The following is an 18751-nucleotide window of genomic DNA, read 5'->3' on the forward strand; positions in this document are numbered from 1 at the left end:
GTGTGTGTGTGTGTGTGTGTGTGTGTGTGTGCGTGTGGAAGAGAAAGGAGGGGGGGACAAGGGTTACAACGTCTTCCCCGAAGCTTTTTGACGTCGTCTCCTTGAGACACCGCGTCCCGAGGATTACTGCGCCTCCGGTTCCTCCTCCAGGAGCCCCGGACTCGACCGGAGATCAGAGGGCTGTGACATGCGCACTGGGCCCGGTGCGCTCGCCGGGAAGGACGCCGCGACGCAATAAAAGACGACAATAAAAAACCAAAAGAAAAAAACAAAAAACGGATCGTTACCTGAGCGTCTGATGGACGTGAAGCGATGTTATTCACCCCCCCCCCCCCCCGAAGCTGCGGGTCCAGTGACGGCACCGAGCGGTAGTGGATTCCGGTTCCGGACCACGATGAGGACCTGTTGATCGAGCAACCGGAGGAACGGTGAGGCGTTCACGGGAGATTGGTTACGCTTGACCCGTCTGTTCGTCACACTTCGGCCCACCTCGGTCAATTTTATTTATTTATCCTCTATAAATAAACACTTTTTGCGTTTACCTATAAGTCAGATTAGTCAAAACGGACACACTTAATGTATTTAAACCACCGTTTGTGATTTATTGCTGTCGCGTCGCATTTAATGTACACACGCGATTAAGGTGTCCGTTTCATTAGGGTTACCGTGAAGGACACATGGTGGCGTCCATTGGTTTCTTTAATTTGATTTTTTTTTTTTAATTTATTTATTTTTATTCCTTAGATAAGAACGTTTGTCATTTTCTGCCGTTCCGTTTTTGTGCAAATCAAATCATGTCATCGGTACGGTGGCCCCGGAGGGCCCGTCGGAGCGGGTCGGGAGGCCAAGTGTCGCTGTTAATTACCGTCAGCAGCTGATAAAGCCTTCTGGAGATCTAATCCAGCTAAAGAGCATTAGTTGAAAACCAAGATGCTGGCAAACAAGCATGTCAGGACAGAGAAGTCGAGGGGGGACGTGATGAGAGAATGATATGGAGTGAATATTCTGCTTTTCTTTTTTTTTTTTTTTTAAATGTGACTTTTCTTATTAAATTACACAGATGTTTACAAAGAAGCAACGCATTATCTCATGACATAAAAAGAGAGGAGGATTTTCAGAATAACGCCTTTTTTTTTTTTTTGATATTCCAGGTGCCTTGTTGGACCGACGAATAACACCTGAGGCAGAGAACCCTCCCCCGTCCCCCCAAAAAGGAAGCAAAGCCTCCCGGGGGAGGGGGCCAGTATGATGGGCATCATGGGTAAGCACGCGGCACCCCAGTCTGCACCCGTGTTCTGGTAACACCCACCCGCCAGTGAGACTTTTTGTAACCTCCACACCTGAGGCTGACTATTAAGGTGTCAGGCGTGGCCGCCGAAGCAAACCAGCAGGGGGTGTATTTACACGTGCATGTGGCGGGGGCTTGTCAGTCTTGTCTAGAACTCTGCGGCAAGGAGTTTACAAAGTCTTAACCCTCTGACACAAGCAATTACCACAGATTGCGGCTTGCCTTCATTAGCAGCTCCCCCCCCCCCCTCTGAATAAAGAAGGACGATGCAAACCAAAAGAGTGCTCTGTTTTTTTTGACTCTTGGGTTTTTGAGTTGGGAGCACACGCCCTTCAAACTGGTTAAGTTTGTATTGGGATTTTCAACCAATAATCACCCTTCTTATCAATCATTGGTTAAAATGTTGTTTTTTTTTTTACAATAAATACCTTAAATAGGCTAAATTTCCTCGCCCAGGATATATAGATCACTTCCCCTCACTTCCTTCATTTTTCTGTAATCAGTACATGTGTTACGCGGTGACCGATGTAAAGTCAATCCCCCCGTTGACATGAAGCGTATACAAATTTTTTTTGCAGATACTCAGCATGCCTTAGAGGCTGTGGAGCGGCTGCAAGCCAAATTAAAGGAGCGGGGGGAGGCCCCCACGCTAGAGAAGCTCTGCCTGTTAAAGAGTGTCCTGCAGAGCCCCCTGTTTCTACATATTCTAAGCCTGCAACAAGCTCAGCGGAAGCCCCCGGCAAAGGTACGACACAAGCATAAATATATGGGTATTTTTACTGAATGGTGTGAGGCGACCAGAATCATCCCCCAAATACTGAATGTGAGAATCAAAGTGGATGACTAATCAGCTTACCTTGAGCTTAAGCTTGGAGAAAAAAAAAAGTGAGGGGAATAAAAGAGGCGACTACGCTGTTGATCATGTCAAGTAGTTTTTATAAGTAATCTGTTACTTCTTAGCTGGCGTTTTGGATTTTTTTTAGTGTGAGTAATGGAATTGGTCTCATTTACAGCTATTCAATTTGTTTTCCATTGCTGAAACCTGTCACCTGTAAAAACTCTTGACGGATGACACAGTGGTAAATTGGTGGGAAATTGAAACCGAGATGAGTGGTAAAATCTGACAAGAATCAACTTTAAATCCAAGATGTTATGGAGGCGATGATAAAACCCCCGGTTGAATAGCCAGTATCAAAAAATCCTAGCTCAAATACAAAAATGTAAACGTCTCCACTTGTATAGCATATTCACACCTTGCAGGTTTGATGCATTTTACACTAGAAACCATTCAAGCACAGCAGAGATGCGGTGATACACCAGCAATTTGAAGCTAGTGGGGTGATGGTGTGTCTTGCCCAAGGACACTTGGGCATGCAGACAGGCGGAAATGGGAATTTGTCCGCCAAAATTCTGATTGGAAGGATCCCCACTCTACCAGCTGAGCTACAGTCTCCCCATTCACACACACAATGTGTGTGTGTGTGTGCGTGTATATGAATATGTGTAGATGTATGTATACATGTATCCACATACTGTATGTATGTGTATTTGTGTCTGTGCTCACATTTATATATGTATATATACAGGACTATCTCAGAAAATTAGAATATTGTAATAAAGGTCTTTATCTTCTGTAATGCAATTACGAAAACAAAAATGTCATACATTCTGGATTCATTACAAATCAACTGAAATATTGGAAGCCTTTTATTATTTTAATATTGCTGATTATGGCTTACATCTTAAGAAAACTCAAAAATCCTATCTCAAAATATTAGGATGTCATGAAAAAGTAATTTTTGTTTTTTTAATTGCATTACAGAAGATAAAGAACTTTATCACAATATTCTAACTTTCTGAGACAGTCCTGTATATACACGTGTGTGTGTTTGTATGTACATATGTGTGTATATATGTATCTATATATATGTATTCAAAAACATTAAACATAGATGTAATTATCTATATAAATATCCAACTACATAATTTATAAATCTATTTATATGTAGACACACACTCGTGTATATACATATATATATATATATATATATATATATACGCGTGTGCATGGTATTTTGCATTTGAACAAACTACATGGTAAATTCAGGCTCAAATGCAAATCCCGACAAAAGCACCACATGCTCCCCAACGGCTGTGTCAATAAACAGGTTTAATTTGACGGTGTCAAGAGTCCACGGAATCCAGAGCCCCGATGGATATTGAGAGGATCCTCTCAAAGCTCCGAGGCTGTAACTTGAAAGAGCTGCTATCTCCCAACTTTGTAAAGAAGTACACTGAGTAAGCCCTGAGTGCAGGACCAAAGAGGCTGTGGGACTGTAAGAAGTCTTGAGATACACTGGGGGTGCCCCAACCAAGTAATGCTCCATAAGTAGGCATGGCATTTTGAGATTAATGCTGAAATTTACAGGAAACCAGTTTCGAAAGGTTAAAATTGGGGAAACATACGGCCATGTCTTGGACCGGCAATCGCCTGGCAGCTACATTTTCTTGCCTCTGTGGAATTTTGTTCAGGATATGGTTAAAATAGAACCTCGGTGATGTAATGCTTCAAAAAGCCTCGTTCCATTTGAAATGTGACGTGAACTAGCCGTCATTTAGCAAATTATTATATCTATTATTTAAAAAAAAAAACAAATTTATGGATTATTTTACATTTTTCTCGAGTTTTGCCAGGGCTTTAATTGGTTCTAGCTGACATGTCATAAAATTGTTACGAGTTACATTGATTTAGTATGAAAGTCAATGAAGTGTGAAGTTACTTAACATATTTTTAAAGGGTCCTCGCTCTACTTCGTCAGGTTTTATTGTTTATAAAATAAAACCGCCAACTGATCTAAAATTTAAATTGTACAACCTGACAACAAAAAGGACAAAACTTTCGGAGTCATTTGGCTTTGCGCCTTTATCTCTTAAACCACGGCTTTTTTTTTTTTCCCTGTTGGCTAACACATTAATCCTCTTCTCCCCTCGTCATTGGCCTGCATCACTCTGCAGTATCTGACTTTGCCCCTCCAGATCTCTCACACACACACACACACACACAAACACACACAGAAACCGACAAGCACTTCTTTATTCTTACGATTCCTCCATAACTATCTCACCGGCAGCCTTCTCTTCCCTGTATCCATATCTCCTATCTTCAATTAATGTTTCCCTCTCCATCTTTTTATGGCCCCCCCATCCATTTCCTCCAATCTTTCTTGTCTCTTTTGCATCATTCAATCCCTCTCTGCTTTATCTATCCATTTTCTATCACACCCAGCCCATGTCTTTTGCTTGCATCCTTTTCCATTTCACTCCCTACCTCTTTTTTTTTTTTTCCCAGTCCTCCATGTATCCCTTGTCTCGTTCTCATACTGTTCCTGGGATCTTAACAGGGGAAGGGACTTTCCAAATCCATGTCCATGAATTGCGGCCCCTGCCAAGGTGGGGTGGGCCTGAACAAACTAAGCCACAGTGACTCTTACACATGGGCCATGGAGAACCGAAGACCCAGCACGGCCCGGTCGCTCCACAGGGATGGCAGTGCCTCTTCGCTCGGTTCACTGGATCTCTCCTTCTCGGACATCTGTCCAGACAACTACCATAATGCTGAGTCTCAGGTACCTCAAATGGAGGAAGAAAGAATTACTTTATGAGGCATATTTTTTTAATTCAATTTTATTTTATTTTGCCCTATCTTTTTTTTATCTTGTTGCATCTTATAGTATCTTATCTAAATTTGTCTAATTTTATTTTTTTCTAATTTATCTTGTCTTACCTTATCTGATAGTATCTCAATTTGTCTGATTTTATTTATTTTATTTTATATATAAGTTTTATATATTTTATATATTATATTTTATTTTTTATTTTATTTCATGCTTTTTGGGATGGAAACGTAAACTGATGTTTTCAAATGATCAGAAGACGTTCAGCTTACTTGATACTTTTGCTGCTCATTTACAGGACACTTTATTCCATTCATTCATGTGTCTATTTATTAATTCAGTTATTGTTTTCCAGTACTGCACCCCCCCCCGAATATCTCGTACCATGTCAATGGGGAGAAACCTGTCCGCTATAGCTCATGAGGTAAAGTAATCTCATATATTTTGAAACTGTCAAGTGGGTCAGTGCCTCAAGCTGTTATGAAAAACAAACAACATTTTTTTTTTCTAATCAGACATTGGCCTGCCTTGTCATTTTGATCCACCAATTCTCTTAAATGCGGTATTTCTCCACCGTGATCATTCTTGTTGTCTGTCTTCGCCCTCGGTTAGAGGCGCCATCTGGAGATGATAGAGCTGATCAATGATGGGAAGGGGCTTGGCTTTGGCATCATCGGAGGCCGCAGCACAGGAGTCATGGTGAAGACCATCCTCCCCGGAGGAGCAGCTGGACGGGTAAATATGACTGCTAATTTCACATAATTACCAAACCAGGAAATAATCAGCAAAATCAAAATAATTACATTTTACAAATCCAATTGGGTTCTCAGTAAAAGCAGCAATACGATGTAGAAAATTCAATTTTAAAGGTTTTTTTTTTTTTATTAATATTGCAAATTGTCCAATCATCATCCAAAAGTCATCCTTGTGTGAAGGTGTCTGCTAACGAAACACATGAAAATCTCCCAACAGCTTGCGTGAGGAGAATTACATAACCGACCGAGAAGGAAACTTGGAGACACAAATTGCTGAATTGGGCAAAACTTAGTTCGCTTCGATGGGAATAGGGAGCCGGTTCCAAAATGTTTAATCCACTGAAATCATACACCCCTGAGCTTTTTAAATCCCGCACCGCATCGATCCTGGCGCATTTCCCTGCCTGACGTGTTTATAAATCACAAATCAATTGTATCAAGCTCGTGTCTCCGGCTGCAGCAGATGGAGTAGATTCACTTGCACCTGAATCACATGCCACTCTTCTTCCCAGTTTATTTCGACCCTGTGTACGGACTCGGGGGATAATAATGCAGTTGTACTGACACAGAAATGTTCTAGCCGGAGGGGAGGGTAAAGAACCAATAAGCAGGTTAGGAAGGCAGGAGCTGACAGGGAATTGTTAATTGTTTATCTAATTTAAAAGCGAAAAGCGAAGACTCTGAAGCTCATTCAAAACGGACTAAAATAAAGATGAACGTAAAACAGCGATGGCAACAATTGAATGAGGCAACTACAAAGAGGAAACAACAATCGCGCGAACGCCGTTTCCTATTGACGTGTCGCTTCTTGATCCTTTTCCCTCGCCGCTTCTCCTCATACCCTCGTCCTCAGTCCCATCCGAGACACAAACCAGACAGATGAGGAAGAGACTGGAGAACGTCGAGGCAACGGGTATTTTAGTGAATGAAAAAGTGAGAGTTCACTTACTTAAACGGTCATTACATATGTATTACTGAAGCTGATTGGCGTCATCGCAAAAAAATAGTCCACACATTTTGATGCAATTAAAAATGTCTAATCTTTAATAATTCCCAATAATCATGCCTTATTAATCAGAGAATATAATTAAAATCACCATGTTATTGGTGTGAGTTAATTTAATCTGTCCATATGTTGTCAGGGTATACACAGCTGTCATGCAGCTGAAACTCTTTGGCTGAGTAAATACCGATATACCCATGATCACGATCCTCCTGGAGGAGAGCAGAGCGAAATTAAGAGAAACGTGAAGAGCCTTAAAATTACAGCTCGAGACACGGACTAAAAAGGCTCGCTCGAGGAGCAGGTGTTAACAGGGCCGGGAGGATGCTGAATGGATGACAACCCTGGGATTAGCAATATAAGACGAAAACGACACGTTAAATCCGAAATCCGGCTCGGAAGCGATGCAACGGACACTCATAATAAACCAACAAAAAATAAGAATCGAAATCGGAAGTAAATGGTTCGAATAGGATTGTGATGGCAATGCAAAAAGACCTCTGTTTTTTTTTTTTGTTTTTCTATAACGAAGACGGATAGAGAATCAGCGGGGAAATCAATGAGGAATCACTCCAGTGAACAGATTTAATAATGACACCAGTTGGAAGAAAATTATATAACTTCTGCAATTTACAATTTTTAAACAAATCCCCTGTGATGCCTGCATGAAAAACCCCAATCCGAATCGCACAACATCTTGTATCATGTCTCGTATCGTACGGACATTTGTGTAAAAAGGATGAATATTTCTGAAAAGCAGCACGTATTCAGGTGGAGTTGCAATCAATGAGAGGCTGCATTGTTTGACCTTGGTGGAGGTCTGGGTTCTCTGAGGGGATTCGAGAGGTTGTTATGTCTGGGATGCTTGAATGTGTCAGCGGAGGTGCGGCCACAGTGAGTATTTCAGGCAAAAAAAAAAACTTTTTTTTTTCCAGATGAAAAAACACAATTTTTTAAAGGTAATTTCCTCTTCGAGCAGCAAATTTTTTACCAAGTTGCCGGTAATCTTTGAAAAGTAATACTAACCTGCGGTCCACAGAGCCTGGTCTTCTTAGCCCTTAAATTTTGACACATAATTTGTTGCACTAAACCTAAGCGCTAAAACTTCCCTAGACCTAAGGAACAATATTTTGCTGAATGTTGTTTTCCAGAGTTTATTACATTTTGCTTATACACAATCCCTGTGGGGTCAGTGCCCGGTCAGATAAATTCTCCCATGAAACTTAAGTTTAAATATTTGTGTTTTTCAGTGACAACTTCAAGACATGTCAGAATCTTGGACACATACTGGTTTTTCAGAATAACACATCAACCGCTCACTAAAAATATGAATGGGAATGAGGGAGTGAATGGTTGCATGTCTCTATATGACATTTAAAGGAGAGAGTGAATGGTTGTGTGTCTTGATATGACATGTGAGTGACAATAGTAAATTCACCCAATGACTATAGGTATAGGTTGCTTCCCCTCACAAAGCTGTATGCAGGATTAGCAGTACAGTATACCCTTGTTTTTCGCGGGGGTTACATTCCAAAAAGAATCCGTGATAGGCAAAATCCGTGAAGTAGAAACCTTTATTTTTTTTTTTACAATATTATACATTGCTGCTGTCGTCCTTATGGTTTTTTTTTTCCATCTTTATGGAACGAACGGAAGATTCATTTATTCCGTAATGCCGACCTACAGCTGCATAGCTTTTACCTTCCCTTAGCATGTCTAGAAGTTTAACTTTATCTGCGATAGATAGCATCTTCCGCTGCCTTTTGGGCCCTGCCGCAGGTGCGCTTGTCGGTCCAGAGCGTTTTGTCAACAGTAGAGAAACTCGAAATTGCAAGAGAAATTGCCCGTACGTAATGTAAATTTGGCAAGCTGTTTTACGTACGTGTACATATTAAACTGCAACGTTATTGACGCACAGGTAGAGAAGAAGCGGAGTGACTTTAGCCAATCAGAATGCAGAACACAATGCACGATGCAAATCCGTGAAGAGTAAACCGCGTTATAGCGAGGGATCACTGTATAGAGAATGAATGAATGGCTAAATATAAAGTAACATTTTCCAATTTAAGTAGTGGAAACAGATCATCCTCTGGCTTTGTCTGAGCTAAGTCAAAAAAAAAAAAAAAAAAGAAGCCAATTCTAAAAGTACATCGATCCGAGGCCATGGTCCTCAAGGTTGAGTGCCCTTTCCAGGTTGGTGAGAAGATCCCACACTTAGTGGAGGAGTAAAACCATCTCTAGGTCTTGTTCACAAGTGAGGGAAGGATGGAGCGGTAAATCGAGTGATGCAGACTCCTCATCGGTCTGTTGTGGGGAAGAATCCTCGATTCACCAGTCGATCTATGTCCTTACGCTCACCTCTGCTCTCGAGCTGTGGTTGGTGACTGAAAGAACCAGATCACGGAATTCAGGCGGCAGGAAATGAGTTCCCTCTGCAGGGTGCTTGCGCTCCCTTAGATAGGGAACGCCTTTGGATTCGACCGGAAGAGCCGGACAAAGTGGCCAGATTGATGGATGCAACATACTATAACTCATCCTTTTTTCAATAAGCCCCCAGAGAGAATGATCATCCATCTAACTTTTTTCTCCCGCATTGCTTTCTGCTTTCAATGTGTTTGTCTAAAATCCCGCCGTTGTCGTGTCACCTCAGGATAAGCGCCTGCACAGCGGAGATCAAATCCTGCGGATCGGAGACACTGACCTGGCTGGCATGAACAGTGAGCAAGTAGCACAGGTGTGACATTAATTTCTACAAATTTAGTTTTCAGACAAGATGAAGTTTGGTTTTTTTTTTGAAGTTTTTTCACATGTTAATGAAGTAGTCCACGTAAATGGTATTGGAAACTGGTAAAATGCAAAATATTGTCCGGCACAATTCTTCCTGGACCTTAACATGCTGCATTACAATTATTTATTACTTTATTGAGTTAATTTATCATCTATTTGTTATTTCCATTCACTTTTCACTCTTTTAACTATCACCGTTTGTTCCAGGTGCTACGAAATGCAGGTAGCAGAGTTAAATTGCTCATTGCCAGAGATATTACCAAGGATCACCACCTCTCTTCTCCTACTCTTAGCCAGGACAGCTTGGATGGCAAGGTTTGTGTTTTTGTTGTGAATTCATTTAATTCATTTAACCCCAAAATGGCGTGAACATTTAATGTGCTATCATTTGCAAAGCTCGATGACCTGAATGACGACCACGAGTTCAATATTCAGTTCACAAAAAACAGCCGCGGTCTTGGATTCACTATCTCAAGCTACATAGGTGACCTTAACTCAGGTAATTATATCTATTGTGAACCTAATATGGAGGTCAATGAATACATGACCGATGCAATATTTAATACAAGATACTGATGGAGTTGTTTGTTGGGCGATGTTAAATAAATTCATTTCTTAACCTGCACTCCTCAGTATACAGTGCCGGTGTTGTTGTAACAAGCATAGTGAAAGGCAGCGCTGTTGACCAAGATGGACGCATTCACATTGGAGATATTATCTTATCGGTGAGTTCTCTAAAAAAAAAAAGCTGTTTTTATGTGTGTGCGTGTGTGTGTGTTCTCAGAAAACCAATATATTTCAGTGGCATTTTACCAGTTGGAGCATTTAAAATACAGAAAAATGTGAAATTGAGGAATATCTTTGCGAAGGCCCCTCATGACCGGCACACGCTGCAATCCAACCCCTGAAATTTTGCATGTGTGGTATTTTGGTGTCCGGCGGCCCACTCAGATGCCGAACGTGTGAAACACGCAGGTGAGAGGTTGATGTTATCGTGCTGAGTCAGTTCCGGGCGACGGTGGAGTGGGCCTGCGCCTAACTTGATGAATAAGTGCGTGTACCTGATAGGTGGGCAGGCGGGAAGCAGGAATGATCAGTATCAGTGATAAATGATCACATCTGCGTCTCAAGGAACACTTTGGAAAGAAGCTTAATGGAGAGCACGGTATGGAGTGGAGCTTGTCCCTTTATGAATTAGGGAGGTGTATATGCACCACCTATTTGGAGACATACAAGTAAAACCAATCTTTCCTATACATCTATCCAATGGCAGACTACATTTTTTCTCAACAAATGTCGCTTCGAGCTTGATGTAAATACACCGGGTTACTTTTCTATCAGAATCGATAGGGGACCCAAAACAGAGCCAGAGAGTCTGGAGGGGTCGATAAAAACAGGGAAATGTAACATAGTGTACGGGCCAAATAGGAGCAAAGTTTAGATCAGAGTGTAGGACCCAGAGGTAGGAAGGAGACCCAGAGACTTCAAGCATCCAACCCTGGCAAAAAACATCGATACACAGCTAGCCATTTAGATAACCTCCTCCAGAGACCGCCAGTGAAAGCAGAATGCCACCGTTGGCGGGGTCGAAAAGTCAGGTTGTGGACTGGGCTCAAATTAATTAAGTTTAGAAACAAAAATGAAAAGCGGGCTCATGAACTTTCTGACAGGGCCGGCCTGGTACATGGAACCTAGTCTTGATCGTACCTGCTGATCTTCCTTTCCTTTCAGCCGCTCCCTTCCGCGGGCGCCACAACGAAACAACCTCCACCATCAAACCCTATTCTTTGTATCCTCTTCTCTCGCACCAACTAACTTCATGTCCTCTTTCACTACATCTAAAAATCTTCTCTTCAGTCTTCCTCTTGGCCTCCTGTCTGGCAGTTCATACCTCAGCATTCTTCTACCAATATATTCACTATCCCCCCTCTATACACGTCCAAATCATCTCAGTCTGACCTTTTCTCCAAAACATCTTACAAGTGCTGCACCATTGATGGGCTCATTCCTGATCCTATCCATCCTCATCAAACCCAAAGTGAACCTCAACATCTTCATCTCTGCTACCTTCAGCCCTGCCTTCTGTCTTTTCCTCAATACCACTTGATTGGATATGCTGATAGGCAAGAACTCCGTCCGCTGTTGGTCAGGCGATGTATGATCTATTACCTTGAGCAGCTCCGTTTAGTCAGATACTCATTCAGCTTGCTCTGTATTGTTTTGATCCATTGGTTCAAATTTCACCGCCTGATCTGCCCTTTCTTCCCAAGGTGGATGGGATCAGCCTGCAAGGTTGTAGCGAGCAGCGCGCCATGGAGGTCCTGAGGAGGACAGGTCCCTCGGTGAGACTGAATTTGCTGAGGAAAGGTGTCCGCCTCAGCCACATCCTGCCCCCTGTTCCGCCCCTGCAGCCACTCCGACACTCCCACAGCTTCAACGAGGGCAACCCCTACAAAGTGGGCCTCAACAAAATACAAGAGACAGGTAATTTGAAGACATAGAGTACGATGGGAGTTCAAGTTTTGTGTGTTATTGAAATGCTTTCAGCTAAAATTTAAAGGGAAAACAAATTCAAGAATCATTTGAGTAGCCAATGCTTGTAAGTGTGCAGATGTGCATGTTTCACCCCAGAGCGCCAAAGTTTCAACATCAGAAGCTCAGTGATGCACAATTTTAAAGTGTTTTGATCATTTTTGGCCATCCATCCATCCATCCATCCATCCATCCATCCATCCATCCATCCATCCATCCATCCATCCATCCCTTCTGATTGTCCAGAATTTCAAAAATTCTAACCAGCAATTTGTGTAAGGGTCTGACCAGCAAATAGCAACTGAGGAATGGCAATGCCTAGTGTATTTTTTTTCTTTTTTCTTATTATCACAAGATGGCTTCCACCCAACACAAATGGATTGAACAACCAGGATGGTACCTTTATCTAAGCAAAATAATTAAAACATTTTTTTTTGTTGTTGCTGGAAGTAAATTTATTTGCTCTACTCCTGATAGAATAGGGTAAGCAGCATGTAGTCCGCTCCGTTTTCCAACTCTCCATGTTATGAGCCACATCCAATTACTGTGATTGGCTTTAGGTCCAGCCAAATGCATCCAGAAGAGTGTATTTTATTAACCGAGGAGGATAAAGTTGATTTGGTCTCATCCAAAACCAAAATGCCAAATCGGCAAAGTGCCTTCGGTATCAATGGAAGCAGCTACAAACATTAACGCTGTTAGTTGCCATTAACATTGCAGGGCTGTAGTACTGCGGCAGTTGTGCTGATTTTGAATCCTATAGCTTTTAATTTGCAAAGGACTTTTATTCATTAAGCAGTACATTAGCATCCACATAAGCTGCCTTTGTGGATTCATTAATTCAGGTCTATAAATATACAATAATGAAATGTCTTCAAATCCAAAAATCCATAACCATGTCTTGCATCCCACCTGTGGAGGGGCTTAGCCAGAATTCTAGTGTCTAATAACTTGATGCAATTTAAGGTTGGACAGTTAATCTCATTTTAGTTTAGCTTTAAACGCAACTTCTTCTTTTTTTTTCTGTTGTAAGAACCGCATAAGTATTTTATGAGCTTGGTGCTCCAGTAAGCTCACGATGATGTTCTGTTGCTGTGCTTTCTTTGGAATAATTTATATAAATAATTTCTTATTGAAGCGGGAGCATTAAGTGCATTTTTTTTTTCCCCCCTTCTGCCCTCAAATGACTTTCTCCTCCCAGGAATTTGCTCACTACGGGAAATCTCCCGGCGGGCTGCATATGCCAACAGACGACCTCAACACGATTCCAGAAATGGTAAGGTCCCCTTTCCAACGCATCATCCGGCTCAAAGTAGATCATGGGAATTATTCTGACGTACTGATACGGGTTCAGGGAAAAGCAATGGGACAGTGAGGCATGATCCTTTTGACTATTTATAGTCCTGTGCAATCATTTGTTTATCTAACTTGTTCAACCCTGATTTCCAGTCTCATAACCTGTCTGCACACAGTATATGGCTTTATCTCCAGGCATATTTGTGTGGCATAATTCGAAAGCGCGTGGGAAATCAGTGTTGCGTTGCTGCAAGGCATTAATAGATGAAGAACACAAATAGCTCGGTTTGCCAGGAAATCGCATTGTGGCTGCAAAGACAGTCCTATGTGACTGAAATGTTGGTGTGTGTGTTTGTGTAAATCTGTCTGTCAATGAGAAAGACCTTGTCTGAATGGTTGCTATGTGACAAGCAAGGAGAATCATGTCTGCTGTCGCTCACCATGCGCGTGCGTGTATGCGCGCGTGTGCGTGTGTATTTGTGCGTGTGTGTGTGTGTGTGTGTGTGTGTGTGTGTGTGTGTGTGTGTGTGTGTGTGTGTGTGTGTGTGGGTGGGTGGGTGGGTGGGTGCCTGCATTTGTTTTACAGGAGTAAAACTGACACCAGCTGAGGAAGAAGACCTGAGGAAGAGATGGCAGCATGCCGTTGGCCCTCGATATGAAGTCATTGTATGTCTCTATGTAATCTAACAAGAACACAGTTGTTGGAAAAATTAAACCTTGAACTTATATTATTAGTATTATTATTAGTAGTTATATTATCAGAACTATTATTTATTATTGTTTTACTTGAAACTCTGGCACAACAATTTCCTTCAGGATATATAAAGTTGTTCTTATCCATATTCTTGTATTATTTTTTACTTTTAAACCATTTTCAAAGACAGTTTATCACTGTCTCCAAAGCCAACAATATTATACTGGCAATAATCATTCTTTAGCTTCTTTTAATATTTTAACAATACAAAGCCTTACTTTTGCTATCATTTATTTTATTTTTTTTAGGTTGGCCAGCTGGAGCGTTTCAGTGAAACAAGCGGTCTGGGTATCAGTTTAGAGGCTCGTGCAGGACATCACTATCTCTGCTCCATCCTGCCCGAGGGCCCTGTTGGCCAAAGTGGAAAGATCCTCAATGGTGACCAGATACTGGAGGTAAAATCAAAATCCTTAGCAGCCACTTGCAAGGTTGACTAAGATCCTTTGTTTAAAAATGAAAAAAAAGATATGACAAAATGTCAGATGAAATGAGATACATTCAATTTCCACTGGAGGGATAAAACCTTGAGAGGAAGCATTTTATTGTAAAGGGGGTCCCTAATTGCAATACTGTACACAAAATTTGACACCTTTCAACAAGAAAAAGCGCAGGGAAAAAAGTGGATAGCCTATATCCAAAAAGGCTTAGGTTTCATAGTTGCAGCATTGGAAAATTTATCTCACTGTTTATTTGGAAAAAAAAAAAAAATCAGTTTAAAACCCACGAATTGTACTGCAAATGTTGTCTGAAAACAAGGCTTCTCCCCAAAGACTTGCATAGGAAGCCTGATTGTACCTGTGGGCGCTCACGCACACACACACACACACACAAACCAGTCATCACAGAAGGTATTCAGGAATAAAGAAATAATGCAGACCACAAATGTTTGTTGTTATCAATTAAAAATAAAATGACTGGTACTGGGAGATGGTATGGCTGCTATTTGTAAGTCAGTTCTCCATTTCAAGGTCATTGTAGGTAAACAGGGTCTGTATATACTTCTTTTCATAGCAGACATAAAGTGACATTAATATGAAATATTTTCATTGTATTAGGTAAGTCAATCATTCATTTTAATTAAAAAAAATGAATTAAGTTTGCTTTTTGGTTTCAATCACAGAAATCACAGGTTTTATTTATCCGACAGGTGAATGGAATACCCCTCATTGGGGAAACACACAGAGAGGTGGTAAACATTTTGAAGGAGTTGCCGATACATATATCCTTGGTTTGCTCCCGCATCGTGCCACCCACAATACCTGACAGCGACGAAGAAGAGGAGGAAGACGTCCAACTCACCCTGAAAGAGCTGCTGGCTGAATTTAATGAGAAGGTAAATATTCAGACGTAGTCACGTAATTTGTGGTATTTTGTTAAAGGACGTTGCTTAAAAAATAAGAGCCTCATTAAGAACTTTAATCACCTCACAAGAATATTAATGTGGTTTTCTTTATTACATTTGTTTATTTGTCGCTAAAAATGTCGTACTTTTTTTTTCCTAATTTATCTTGTTGATCTCGTATCCAATTTTCTCGCCTCAGTTGGACCAGGGATGTGTTATTCCCTGTCCCACAGCTGAGGACATCACCAAGCGCGGCGTGCCCCCAATGTCACCTCCCTTGGCCATGTGGGAGCGAGAGGCGCAGGTGGTTGAGCTGGAGAAAGGCGAGTCGGGACTCGGATTCAGTATCCTTGACTACCAGGTAAAGGGGCATGCCCCTGAGTCTTTCTAGAAATAGAACAGACTGGATAAGCCGCAGTCCTAGCACAGTGGTGTCGCTCGGAGAGACAGTTCAAGTGGGACTTTTTTAGCATTTTCAAGGTCAAAAACAAGGATCTCAATCTAAAATCTAAATCTAAACCATGATTATCTGAGATGTAAACCATATTTGATTGTTATTGTTCTTCCTATAATAAATATAAGGCTTAAGATACAACACACCGACTCACATTTCCATGCATATATCAAATTGTTCCCGAATTTCTTTCGTTAAACGTCTTTTTCATTCATATCTTCTCCCAAAAGGATCCGGAAGACGCCACAAAAACAGTTTTGGTAATCCGGTCTCTGGTGCCCGGAGGCGTTGCGGACCAAGACGGCCGACTCCTGCCGGGTGATCGACTCGTGTATGTCAACGACACCGACTTAGAGGGCTCCAGTCTGGACTATGCCGTGCACGTCCTCAAGTCCACCGGATACGGCCCTGTGCGCATCGGCGTCGCTAAACCCCTGCCTGTAAGTGAAGAAAAGAACTATTTATGTACATTTTTAACAAAATCCATTATTGGGTAATTAACCTATTTGGACATATGCATTCAATCTCATGTTTAAATAAATATTTTGATGACTTATTTCTCAATTGTGGCGTTTTTACCCTACCTACACAAAAGGAAGTAAATTTACCACTAACACAACACTTGAATGAAAAGGAGCTTATGAAGTGTATATGATAGCAGTAAATTAATAACCAACATAATAACATATTAATAGAAAATTAAATTAATATCTTGATTTTTCTCTCACGCTACAATCATCCCTTTTTTTTGTTGTTTAAGCCTGTGCCTTGGTAACAAGGAGCAGAGAATCCGGTTACAGGCTGTTTGAATATTTAATGTTACTTAGAGACAAGCACAATACTTGACCACATTGCAGATGAGGAGTGATGCGGGGGAGCGACGGGGGGAGGGGGTGTCTTAATCTGTCGCCCTAATTTGCTCCTGTGTGAATTTTGGTCGTTTTTTTTTTTTTTTTTTTTTTTGAAATACAGCCCCGACTTAATTTTCAAATTCCCTATCTCCCGTTCCCAGCTGGAGCTGTGCGGCGGCTTGACGCCCATCTCGGAGAGGAGCACGCGGGCATCCGGCGATGACACGGAGGGCCACGAGCACATAAGCCTGCTAGCCGAGGCAGCGGGCGTCAACCCGAATATTTGGAACTCGGACGACCATTGCTTCGGCCAGCCACACCAAAGCACAATGGTAAGGCATGGCAATATAGACTTTGGTTTATGTAAAAATAGTATGAGTGCTTTGGATTGATATCTTCAAACGGCATCCATAGGGTTTGTATTGTTTGACACTGAGCTCATTACTATGCAGACCTGAGATTCGATATGTGGCTTTTTCCTTTGCTAGAAGATTACCGTGTCATTCTATGCTCCCTCTGTTTACATTCTCCAAAGAGGCGGCCGAGCCGTATCGGTATCAGTGGGCCAGATGCAGAGAAAGTGCTCCTTGTCAAATACTTGTTTCTCCATTGTAATCTTCTATTGAGGTTGTCTTTTGTACCGCGCTCTTCTAAATTACTAACAATTGTCTCTTGGTGAAAGCACCCGCATTAGCACCCGGGCGTTGCACGGTAGCATATCGAAGCAACTCGACATTTTACACACACACACACACATGCACACACACACACATGCGCACTCACATTTGTACTCAGAGCAGCAAGTGTCGGAGTTTACTCATCAAAGGGGAGCTTGTTGCAAAGGTAACGTCAGAACTTCAGTGATGCTCACTTTCCGTGAAGTTTTCAAAGAAGATCTCCCTGTCCAATTTCTTTGTGAAGCGTCCGGCGGGACCGCGGAGTCTGCCTCTCTGCTTGTTTTTACACGTCAGACTCGCACCACAGTCCTTCACCCTGTCACCCTGAGGAATGAGCGTGTTTTTGAATCTTTTTTTTTTTTTTTTTTTTTTTTTTTTTGTGATATGTCACATTTCCGACACCAGGGGGTTTTGGGATGCACGGCGGATTCTGGGTGACTTCATGAAAAGTTCATTAGCAAAGAGGGTTGACTATATTTCTTTTAATATCCTCATAGGCCTTGTCATAATAATGCTTTCATTTACCTTTATTCATCCGCAACCTCTGTCCTCTCCCATGCAGGAAAACCAGTTGCATCAGCGTTTTGTCAACATGCAAGAGAACAGCCAGCTCCAAGGCCAGCCTCCGCCAAACATCAGCTTTGAGAAGACAATCACTGTTGTCCGGGGCAACCATAGCCTTGGTATGTTCTCCGTCTTTCTCATGATGATGCTGTCTTGGTGTGTGTACATCGCCGGTGTGACCATAAGGGCGATACTAGGTGGTGGTGATGGCAACCCCCTTGAAGAGGAATGATGAAGTCATATGATCATCATACCTGAGAGGAAGTCATGATTTTGTGTGCATGTGTGTGTGTGTGTGTGTGTGTGTGCCTGTGTTTGTATGTGCCTGCATGTGTGTGTTTGTGTATTTGTAGGTGCTGTCAAAGTAATGTGAAATTTGTAATAACATTAACACATTATATTTAGCCTCAAAATGAATGTTGGTGTCCTTGATTTTTAAGTTATTTGTTTTCCACTCCAGCACTTGGGAGTACATTGTCTTAACTGCTCGGAAAGCACAACTAATGTTTGGCCATTAAATCATGACAGGAAGGAAACAGCGGAGTGTAAACCACTTCTGCACCGTGAACGATAAAGCAAAAGGGAACCCTTTTTTTTTTCTTTATTATTTTCTGAACGTCTGTAATAAGATGTAGCATTTCTTGTCTGTATAACCATTTAGAGTTAATGTAAAAGATAGAAATACCCAAGGTCATCGTTTCCAGTTCGACTGGCACTGCATTCTTTGGTTTCACCCGTTTAGTGCAATATAGGTCAAACCTGCTAAGACCTTCA

At 41.7% G+C, this 18751-nt stretch overlaps 1 protein-coding gene across 1 annotated transcript in view; it reads left to right on the forward strand.

Annotated features, from left to right (window-relative positions):
* The first annotated feature begins 36 nt into the window (after positions 1-36).
* Positions 37-18751, forward strand: part of LOC147228754 (multiple PDZ domain protein) — a 50152-nt gene continuing 31437 nt past the window's right edge. Inside the window, exons 1-19 of the mRNA XM_086156970.1 lie at positions 37-428; positions 1152-1261; positions 1867-2033; positions 4690-4914; positions 5318-5386; positions 5575-5697; positions 9371-9454; positions 9715-9822; positions 9904-10006; positions 10141-10232; positions 11778-11991; positions 13241-13315; positions 13922-14001; positions 14338-14484; positions 15237-15422; positions 15631-15792; positions 16116-16325; positions 16898-17068; positions 17976-18096. Coding sequence (XP_086013096.1) covers positions 1246-1261; positions 1867-2033; positions 4690-4914; positions 5318-5386; positions 5575-5697; positions 9371-9454; positions 9715-9822; positions 9904-10006; positions 10141-10232; positions 11778-11991; positions 13241-13315; positions 13922-14001; positions 14338-14484; positions 15237-15422; positions 15631-15792; positions 16116-16325; positions 16898-17068; positions 17976-18096 — 2353 coding nt within the window. The 5' untranslated portion in view covers positions 37-428; positions 1152-1245. The remainder of the gene's footprint in view (positions 429-1151; positions 1262-1866; positions 2034-4689; positions 4915-5317; positions 5387-5574; positions 5698-9370; positions 9455-9714; positions 9823-9903; positions 10007-10140; positions 10233-11777; positions 11992-13240; positions 13316-13921; positions 14002-14337; positions 14485-15236; positions 15423-15630; positions 15793-16115; positions 16326-16897; positions 17069-17975; positions 18097-18751) is intronic.

This window comes from Fistularia commersonii, chromosome 12 (assembly GCF_037954325.1).
Source record: "Fistularia commersonii isolate RoL2024-O1a breed Wild chromosome 12, RoL_Fcom_v1.0, whole genome shotgun sequence".
NCBI lineage: Eukaryota > Metazoa > Chordata > Actinopteri > Syngnathiformes > Fistulariidae > Fistularia > Fistularia commersonii.